At 44.5% G+C, this 10,653-nt stretch overlaps 1 protein-coding gene across 4 annotated transcripts; it reads right to left on the reverse strand.

Annotated features, from left to right (window-relative positions):
• On the reverse strand, positions 1-10,375 carry LOC110497053 (DDB1- and CUL4-associated factor 6). Of its 4 annotated transcripts, none has more exons than XM_036982287.2 (15): positions 9,988-10,371; positions 9,619-9,680; positions 9,420-9,512; positions 9,097-9,282; positions 8,433-8,546; positions 8,069-8,204; positions 7,343-7,548; positions 6,624-6,714; positions 5,807-6,317; positions 5,646-5,687; positions 5,269-5,431; positions 4,912-5,068; positions 2,316-2,404; positions 1,883-1,991; positions 1-1,721 (listed from the first exon to the last, which is right to left on the reverse strand). In XM_036982287.2, exons 1-15 carry the CDS (start codon positions 10,076-10,078, stop codon positions 1,693-1,695), a joined length of 2,079 nt encoding a protein of 692 aa, XP_036838182.2. In that variant the 5' UTR covers positions 10,079-10,371; the 3' UTR covers positions 1-1,692. The 4 variants fall into 4 exon arrangements, with proteins under 4 accessions (XP_036838182.2, XP_036838185.2, XP_036838183.2 ...); XM_036982290.2 differs by having other exon boundaries at positions 517-1,721; positions 5,269-5,407; positions 9,988-10,375; XM_036982288.2 differs by having other exon boundaries at positions 517-1,721; positions 5,269-5,407; positions 6,624-6,717.
• Positions 10,376-10,653: the final 278 nt, after the last annotated feature.

A 10,653-nucleotide genomic window follows, 5' to 3' on the forward strand; every position in this document is an offset into this window, starting at 1 on the left:
TTGAGAGTTTGAAGCAACCTGATGCTTTTATTCTGGTTACATAAATGTAAAAATGTAGCTTCTAATCCAGATACTGGATTTTTATTCACATTTAATATTTTCATTGCAATTACCATGTCTTTGTAATTAGTACTGTAACTACCTAGTAATTAATACTGTAACTACCTAGTCATTCATACTGTAACTACCTAGTAATTAATACTGTAACTACCTAGTCATTCATACTGTAACTACCTAGTCATTCATACTGTAACTACCTAGTCATTAATACTGTAACTACCTAGTCATTCATACTGGAACTACCTAGTCATTCATACTGGAACTACCTAGTAATTAATACTGTAACTACCTAGTCATTCATACTGTAACTACCTAGTCATTCATACTGTAACTACCTAGTCATTCATACTGTAACTACCTAGTCATTCATACTGGAACTACCTATTCATTCATACTGTAACAAAGTGCTTCCTTATTAACGTTCAATTAGCCATTTCAGAAGGAAGAACCGGGTGATTTATTTCAAGCAAATATATTTGATTTATTTGTTTGTTTTCGTAAATTCGTAAATTCTTAAATTAATCACATTCTCTTTGGTAAACAAGCACATTGACAACAGTCAGAACTGAAGCCGTCGTTGCAGAGTATCAGGAAAAGCCACAAAGTAAGATGAAATGTGACTTGTCACAAAAAGGCCTGAGGTTCACAAAGTACAGAGCAGAATAAGGAGATACCATCTAGAGAACACTTCTCCCAGCCAGACGGAGAGGCTGAATAAGGAGATACCATCTAGAGAACACTTCTCCCAGCCAGACGGAGAGGCTGAATAAGGAGATACCATCTAGAGAACACTTCTCCCAGCCAGACGGAGATGCTGAATAAGGAGATACCATCTAGAGAACACTTCTCCCAGCCAGACGGAGAGGCTGAATAAGGAGATACCATCTAGAGAACACTTCTCCCAGCCAGAAGGAGAGGCTGAATAACGAGATACCATCTAGAGAACACTTCTCCCAGCCAGACGGAAAGGCTGAATAAGGAGATACCATCTAGAGAACACTTCTCCCAGCCAGACGGAGAGGCTGAATAAGGAGATACCATCTAGAGAACACTTCTCCCAGCCAGACGGAGAGGCTGAATAAGGAGATACCATCTAGAGAACACTTCTCCCAGCCAGACGGAGAGGCTGAATAACGAGATACCATCTAGAGAACACTTCTCCCAGCCAGACGGAGAGGCTGAATAAGGAGATACCATCTAGAGAACACTTCTCCCAGCCAGACGGAGAGGCTGAATAAGGAGATACCATCTAGAGAACACTTCTCCCAGCCAGACGGAGAGGCTGAATAAGGAGATACCATCTAGAGAACACTTCTCCCAGCCAGACGGAGAGGCTGAATAAGGAGATACCATCTAGAGAACACTTCTCCCAGCCAGACGGAGAGGCTGGACACCTGAACAACATATATAAATAGGTAGAAAACATTCCTTGATCTACATCTGAATATAAACTATATTTATGAAATCAACACAACCTCTTCTAGTGTTTTATAACCTACACTAGATGAGGTCCAATACTCCAGTCCCTATGGTAACATTACCACTATAAAGGCCACAAAGTGAATCCAATGAGATAATATGTAGTTTCTACTTCACACATTCAACAGTCCAGTGTGGAAGCTATGGATAGGGCTACTCGTCTTCCTCATTGTCCTCAGACTCTGTAGACGAAAGAAAGAGATGACCAATATTACCAGTCAGTGACTGCTGTTATAACACATGTTATAACCACTTAAGATAGACTCCATAGCCATTCTGTATCACGGGTTATCACTAGGGATGCCGGGTTGGAAGATTGTGTGGGGATGTGTGTCGCGCTCACCTGCTGTGATGGAGTGGTTGAGTTGGGCCAGCATCCTCAGCATGAATGAGGCAGGTACAGTGATGGTGTTCCTGGTCTCCTCCAGCATCAGTTCATTACGGAAGGTCACCTACAGGACACACAGAGCACCAGGTATCAGGAGATCAGAGGTTCCAATGGCTTCATCAATGTCACTATGATGAGAGCCTTTCTGTCCTCCACACACCTGTTTGATTGCAAAGCACACAAATCAGTGGAGGCTGCTGAGGGGAGGACGGCTCCTAATAATGGCTGGAACGGAGCGACTGGAATGCCATCAAACACATAGTAACCATGTGTTTGCAGTATTTTATACCGTTCCACCTACTCCACTCCAGCCATTACCACGAGCCCATCCTTCCCAATTAAGGTGCCACCAACCTCCTGTGACATGAATGTTTTTATAATGTCACACCTCTTCAGCGAGTACTCTGTTGAATGATGGTGATTCCTCCATCGGTGACCAGATCTTGACGTTGGAATCTATCCCTGATGTGGCTAACACTGGAATGAACAGAAAAATGAACAAATGAATAAACGGGTAACTGCCAAAATAAAGGAAACTCCAACATAAAGTGTCTTAATGGGGCGTTGTGTCACAACAAGCCAGAACAGCTTCAAAGCACCTTGGCATAGATTCTACAAGTGTCTGGAATTCTATTGGAGGGATGCGACACCATTCTTTCAAAAGAAATTCCATCATTTGGCGTTTTGTTGATGGTGGTGGAAAACGCAGTCTCAAGCGCCGCGCCAGAATCTCCAATAGTGTTCAATTGGATTGAGATCTGGTGACTGAGACGGCCATGGCATATGTTTTACATCGTTTTCATGCTCATCTAACCATTCAGTGACCTCTCGTGCCCTGTGGATGGGGACATTGTCATCCTACAGGGGCATAGCCAGGTTGGCCCAAAATGATGGCCTGCCCAGCATATTTATACATCATCCTAAGCATGATGGGATATTAATTGCTTATTTTGGCAGTTACAGTGCATTCGGAAAGTATTCAGACCCCTTCACTTTTTCCACATTTTGTTCCGTTACAGCCTTATTCTAAAATTGTATATATCTGTTATTTTACCAGGTAAGTTGACTGATAACACGTTCTCATTTGCAGCAACAACCTGGGGAATAGTTACAGGGGAGAGGAGAGCCAATTGTAAACTCGGCATTATTAGGTTACCATGATGGTTTGAGGGCCAGATTGGAATTTAGCCAGGGCACCAGGGTTAACACCCCTAGTCTTACAATAAGTGCCATGGGATCTTTAATGACCTCAGAGTCAGGACACTACACAGGGCAGTGTCCCCAATCACTGCCATGGGGCATTGGGACATTTTTTTTAGACCGGAGGAAAGAGTGCCTCCTACTGGCCCTCCAACACCACTTCCAGCAGCATCTGGTCTCCCATCCAGGAACTGACCAGGACCAACCCTGCTTAGCTTCAGAAGCAAGCCAGCAGTGGTGGTATGCTGGTGGTATGCTGCTGGCAAAATAAATGAATTCAATTATAAATGTTTGCAAATTTATTACAAATAAAAAAAAGAAATACCTTATTTACATAAGTATTCAGAGCCTTTGCTGTGAGTCCCTTTGCTGTGAGTCCCTTTGCTGTGAGTCCCTTTGCTATGCATCCTGTTTCCATTGATCATCCTTCAGATGTTTCTACAACTTCATTGGATTCCACCTGTGGTCAATTGATTGGACATGATTTGTCCGTAGAGCTCTGAGACAGGATTGTGTCGAGGCACACATCTGGGGAAGGGTACCAAAACATTTCTGCAGCATTGAAGGTCCCCAAGAACACAGTGTCCTCCATAATTCTTAAACGGAAGAAGTTTGGAACAACCAAGACTCTTCCTAGAGCTGGCCGCCCGACCAAACTGAGCAATCGGGGGAGAAGGGACTTGATCAGGGAGGTGACCAAGAACCCGATGGTCACTCTGACAGAGCTCCAGAGGTCCTCTGTGGAGATGGGAGAACCTTCCAGAAGGACAACCATCTCTGCAGAATTCCACCAATCAGACCTTTATGGTGGAGTGGCAGACGGAAGCCACTCCTCAGTAAAAGGCACATGACAGTCAGCTTGGAGTTTGCCAAAAGGCACCTAAAGGACTCTCAGACCATGAGAAACAAGATTATCTGGTCTGATGAAACCAAGATTGAACTCTTTGGCCTGAATGTAAAGCGTCACGTCTGGAGGAAACCAGGCACCGCTCATCACCTGGCCACCACCATCCTTACGGTGAAGCATGGTGGTGGCTACATCATGCTGTGGAGATGTTTTTCAGCACCAGGGACTGGGAGACTAGTAAGGTTCGAGGCAAAGATGAATGGAGCAAAGTACAGAGAGATCCTTGATGAAAACCTACTCCAGAGCTCAGGACCTCAGACTGGGAATAATGTTCACCTTCCAACACGACAACGACCCTAAGCACACAGCCAAAACAACGCAGGAGTGGGACAAGTCTCTGAATGTCCTTGAGTGGCCCAGCCAGAGCCAGGACTTGAGCCCAATCTAACATCTCTGAAGAGACCTGAAAATAGCTGTGCAGCAATGCTCCCCATCCAACCTGACAGAGCTTGAGAGGATCAGCAGAGAAGAATGGGAGAAACTCCCCCAAATACAGGTGTGCCAAGCTTGTAGTGTCATACCCAAGAAGCCTCAAGGCTGTAATCACTGCCAAAGATGCTTCAACAAAGTACTGAGTAAAGGGTCTGAATACTTTTGTAAATGTGATATTGCTGTTTTTATTATTATTATTATATACATTTGCCTCCACAAAAATGGGGTACTGTGTGTAGATTGACGAGGAAAAAAAACTAATTGAATCCATTTTAGAATAAGGCTGTAAAGTAACAAAATGTGGAAAAGGTGAAGAGGTCTGAATACTTTCTGAATGCACCGTACCTGTAAAGTCACAGCCTTCAAGCCTTTGAGTTGTAAGAGCCAGACTGGGTGTTCACTAAAACCACCTTCAGTGTGAGACTGTCAGAAGCAGTGAACTCACGTGGTTCGTAGGGGTGTGGCTGCAGACAGTTGATAACGTGCTGGTCTGCCTCCAGCAGCATTAGGTGTTCCCCTGTCTCTCTGTCCCAGATGAAGATATGACCACAGTCTGAGCCGCTCAGCACAAACTGGTCACCCCAGAAACAACACTGATTGGTCTATAAACAACAACAACAACAAAAGCTTGAATGAGTATTCCACATAGCTACTTCGCAATACCTAAAGCACTGCATGTTAAATATAGCTGACAAGAAGTTGAAGCCGTTATCACCACATATTGCCCAAGGTCCCCCTCTGGTGGACTAAATCATGACTTCAAGCTTGTCTTAATCCTCAGTACTGTTCTACTGTACTGTACCATAGTCCTGGAATTACGGTGGCCCTTGTAGACCTTTTCTACTGAGGGCGTCCCGATACGGCGAGTCTCGCAATCCGCCAACTCCTTCTTCTCTTTCCGCCGCCGAAAAATCTCCTGGATCCGTGCAGCAGCAGAGCGCCTTTCGGAAGGATATACAACATGTCTGTAGAGTCATTAAATCCAATCAAAGTCAAGCCACGTGAGAAGTGTAATTTCTATACTGCAGGTTTAATTTAATGCACTGAGCAACGAGGAAACACCCAACATCAGCAAGTTCCAACTGTTCTATCAACGTTATTTAAGCTACTGATCTGACACATCTATTGTTAGTGAAGAAGAACTCATTCTTAGTTGTTGTTGCCATGGCAAATAATTACCTGAGTACTCTTTCCCCTAATTCTGATCCTCTCAAATTAAATCTATGGAAGGAAGGATGGGAACAAGACATCCACTTTAATAGCCAGACATGACTGTAGTAGTTCAATGATTAACTGTGTAGACCAGCTATGCCTCAGTCAATGCAATCATAGTACCATACCTTTGCATCCATTCCCCAGGGGGCTGTGGTGTGGGCTCCTCTCCCACGCCCTCCACCTCCGACTGGCTGAGGGATGAGATCTGCCTGGTGTCGGACACCTGCTCTGGGCTCCTGATCCGCGGGGGTTCCCCCTGGTCGCTGGCGCCACCGCTGGAGAAGTCCAGTTGGATGGTGCTGCTGGTGGTGCCCTGGTCGCTGTATGTCAGACTCAGGACTGGTTCCCCAGGAGATGGTTGGAGACTTCCTGTCCCCATGCCACTCCTACGGCTCCTCGGGCTCTCCATGGAGGAGGAGAAGCTGGCTGTTGATGTTGGTTGAGACGGGGCTGGATTCCCTAGCACCACAGCCTCCTGGTGAAGCCCACTACCTTGTGGAGCTGCTGCAGGGTCTACCCTGGGTCGTGGCTGTGGACGGGCTCCTCTGTTGTTCTGGGCCTCGCTGGCGTCCTCAAACCAGCGTGACAACATGTCTGACATCCTCTGCATCAGAGACACTCCAGGCCTGGACTCTCCTACAGGAGGAAGAGGGTTCAAAACCCATCATATTACTCATAGACAGTGATGTGAAAGTTTACATCATCTAATAATATCATGCTTATGTATAATTGTATTGTGTTAATCCATGCAATATATATATTTTAATGTAACCTTTATTTAACTAGGCAAGTCAGTTAAGAACAAATTCTTCGCTTAGACCACTGCACCACCTGGGAGCAATAGGACCAAGTGAGAGTGCACTTCTGTCATCGATAGCACACGTGTTGTGTCAGCTGTGTTTAGGTGAGTGGGGACTTAGTGGGGCGAGGAGCTTCTCTTACCGTCCCTCTCCCTCTCGCTCTCTGGCCGTGACAGGGGTCCAGTGTCTGACCAGTCTCCTCTCAGACGCAGACGCTTCTGCTGAGTCTCCTTCTGCTAGGAGAGAAACACAGTGACATTTCATCAGTCGCAGCAGAGCACGGGCACAGGCCTGACCAAAATAACCGCCCTTTCCCTATGGCTGAGACCCCCCACTCCCCTCCTCTTCCCTCCACTGGGGGCTCACATTCCCAGCCCTCACTGCCAGGTGTCTTAGGCTCTGGCAGGCGATACCAGGGGTCTCATACACAAGAAGGAGGGGGACAGGGAGGTTTATCTTAGTGCACATAGGTTACACTAGTTCCGTGGTGTTTGTACAGGAACGGTGACGTTACCTTGTGTTGTATGTATCGAGTTCTGTACAAAATATGCTGCCTCACCCAGCAGATTACCCAGAAGCCCTCTGGCTTATGTGTTCAGCAGCTGTGTGTGTGAGAACACAGCTCAAATGCCTTTCCCAGAACAGATTCAGACAGCAGACCGTTATCTATTGGTGAGGCAAAAATAGCCCAGAGATGGGACAACACATCACCCCCTCTTGTCAACACACACACATACACACACACACAGCATGTCATGTGGTAGAAGCTTCCAGAAACTGGTGTGAGTGCACAGATGTTGTGTAAACTTGAATCCAGTCTTTCGTACTGTGATACACAGTAAGTGAGAGGAATGTTCTCACCTTATTATCCTGTGACGGTCCCTTCAGCTCGCGTCCCTTGTCATCTTTAGGGTCAAACAGGTAGAGATAGTCTGAGGCATAGCTGGCTAGCACCTCCCTGCCGTCCCTACTGAAGGCCAATGAGGTCACGCGACATGACTTGTTGAGCAGGTGCCTCGGTACAAACCTCGCACACATTCCTGCCACCCCGCTTCCTGTCTGGAAACCTGCAGAGTGGATGAGATGTATATAGGAAATTATTATTTTCCATACAGACCTTCAGAAGAAAATGTTATTCTCACCACTGAGCCCAAAGACAATCAAACAGTGATGAACTATGTTATGTACTGTGGTAGTGGGATTCCTTCAAGACTACTGACATTGATAGAATTATTAGTTCATTTTTAGTTATCTGATTGCCTTGAGTTAATAATTATTATTATTATTATCTGGTCGGTGCTTGATTATATTTGTCCTGTTTCACACATGAACATTCTACACGTGTGAATTGGAAATGTGTTTTTAGCATATCCCAAGTCCCCCTGAGACACCCTCAGAGTGGTCACAGCCAGGGACTGCCATTATCAACAGTGACCCTGGAGCTATTAGGGTTAAGTACCTTGCTCAAGGTCATGTCAACAAATGTTTTATCTTATCGGCTCTGGATTCAAACTAGAAACCTTTCTGTTATTGGCCAAACGCTCTAAACGCTAGGCTACCTGTAGCCACCGTTGAGGTTGTGCTTACCTGTTGCTATGGTACCCAGCATTCTCCTGTCATAGATACGGACTGAGCTGTCAGAGCAGCCAGTAGCCAGATAGAAGGATTCCACAGGGGATATGGCTATGGATGTTACTGCTCGCCGACAGTCAATCAGGATGTCCTGGTAAATAAGAAACGATATCTTCATTAAGGGAACTCTGACATCGGTTGTTTGAGTAGTAGGTAAAACTGCTGGTAAACATGGTGGCGAAAAGTCGTTAGTAAAAACAAGTTGCCTTTATACATATGTAACTACACAATAAAACTGTAGTAATAACATCATAGTTACATAAGAAATGTTCATTTGCCTGTAATAGAGTTTAGCTGTACTATCATAACGCAAACCTACCTTTTTACAGTTAGTTTGCCAGCAGCCAGGAGAAACTCGGACATCAAACCACCGGATTGTTCCATCCTCTCCACAGGACAGGAAAGAATGAGGGTCACTAGGTACCGTCAATATCTACCAATAGAAATAGACAGGTATTAGAATAGATCCAGAACCTGCTCTGATTGGGCCGTCGAACAGAATTAGAATTCCTGTCTACTGATAGTCAGGGGGCTTTAGAATAGATCCAGAACCTGCTCTGATTGGGCCGTCGAGCAGAATTAAAATTCCTGTCTACTGATAGACAGGGGGCTTTAGAATAGATCCAGAACCTGCTCTGATTGGGCCGTCGAGCAGAATTAGAATTCCTGTCTACTGATAGACAGGTTTTAGAATAGATCCAGAACCTGCTCTGATTGGGCCGTCGAACAGAATTAGAATTCCTGTCTACTGATAGACAGGGGGCTTTAGAATAGATGACTTTCACTGCAGCAACACACCAAGGACGTATTTATGGTCCACATACCATTCCTACCTTCCACAGCAATAACAGACGTTGAGGTAAATGTGATGGAGATGGAGATGTGATAGATTGGATATATTAATCAACTCTCTTTATTGAATTACACTCCGATGGCGATAAGATTGAAATGCTGGATAACACAGACGCCCCCGCCCCCCTCACCTCGTAGGCGGCACCGTTATGACAGTGGTACTGCAACACAGGGTCCATGTTGGAACCCCTCTCTACGTTGGTGAGGAAGATCTTGCCGTCGGCTGCTGCAGACACGATCATTCTGTCGTTGGTTTGGGGCAGGAACTTGGCACTGAAGATATTGGATCGATGCCATGATGTAATGGATGCCTTGACCTGGAGAGTGGAAAAATAGCGGGGGACTTTATATTGGCACATATATTGTCTCTCTGTCTCTTCTGCGTCAACAGGTTGAAGCATGTGCTGTACCTCGATCATAAACAATGTTTTGGCACAAATATGTTGCTTCTTACTTTCCGGCTATATGGGTTCGTGATGACCAGTTTGTCATCATCTGACCCAGATAAGATGTATTCTCCTGTGTCGTTCCAGCATATCGTATTGACCTGTCATGAAAAACAATAACAGCTTGAAAAACACTGGATGATATCATGCAATTGTCACACTGCACTTACACTGTTAACCACTTCTGTAAGGCATGTTGGTACTTACAGAGCCCTCGTGTACATCAAGAGTGGCTTCAAGTTTCAACCTTTGAACAAACTCTTTTCTTCCTACAGGAAATCATTATGATAACATAAGAACAGTTTTAGGTATCCCATAAGGTAGTCCCTTTCACAAAATTATTATTTTAGCCAACACAAATGTTTAAATACAATAAGTAGTCTTTGGAAAGTATGAATTGATATAAAACACTGCTAATAAAAGAAACAGTGTGTCTTAGATCAATTCCTAGCGCAAGGCTAGCGCAAGGCTGTTGTAAAACATGTTACTAACACACTGACACATACAGTACAATGACAATAAAGTAGTATATAGACCATTTGCACATAACATATTTAATGAAAACGTTTGTCTCACCTAAGTAGTTACTCCTTGTAAAGTTGTTTATTTTGTTGGAACCGATGGTTCGTTTCCTAATATCCCAAATGAGATTGTTGGTACAGGGCATGGTGTCGAAACACTGTCCGCCTCACAAACAACACACTTTATGCAAGTATTACTGAAATATCTCCACGGAAAAAGTTTAAGTCATGGTGTCTTAAAATTTAGGCTACAAAATATTATTTTTCTGGACTTCAGTCGCTTCTGGAGTTCAGTCGCTACAATTGTTTATATTTGGTATCGTCGTCTGGCTAGCAGACTTTCTCGGATGAACAAATCTCTAGAACACTGAAAAGTTTCACGTTGGTCTCTCATGAAGAAGGTCGTGCTGATGGTATGTAGCCAGGGAGCGTGAGCACTGCGCAGGCCCAGATTAGCCTCCCCCCCAAACTCCATGTCCCTCCCTGTTTTGAGCCCCCTACTTCTTGAGCCCTAAATATATTATTGAACTCTTTGTGGTGATCGGCCTGTGAATTAGCCTGTGTAAGTATGTGTTAGTTTTGGTCAATGACAAATTATTATGGTATACATTAGTGCCTAGATAATAATAATAATAATAATAATACATTGAATTTATAAAGTGCTTTTCGTTGAAAAACAATCTCAAAGTGCCACAGTATTTATATAATAACCTTATTATAA

This window comes from Oncorhynchus mykiss, chromosome 18 (genome assembly GCF_057628025.1).
Source record: "Oncorhynchus mykiss isolate SJ-2025 chromosome 18, ASM5762802v1, whole genome shotgun sequence".
NCBI classification, from domain to species: Eukaryota; Metazoa; Chordata; class Actinopteri; order Salmoniformes; family Salmonidae; genus Oncorhynchus; species Oncorhynchus mykiss.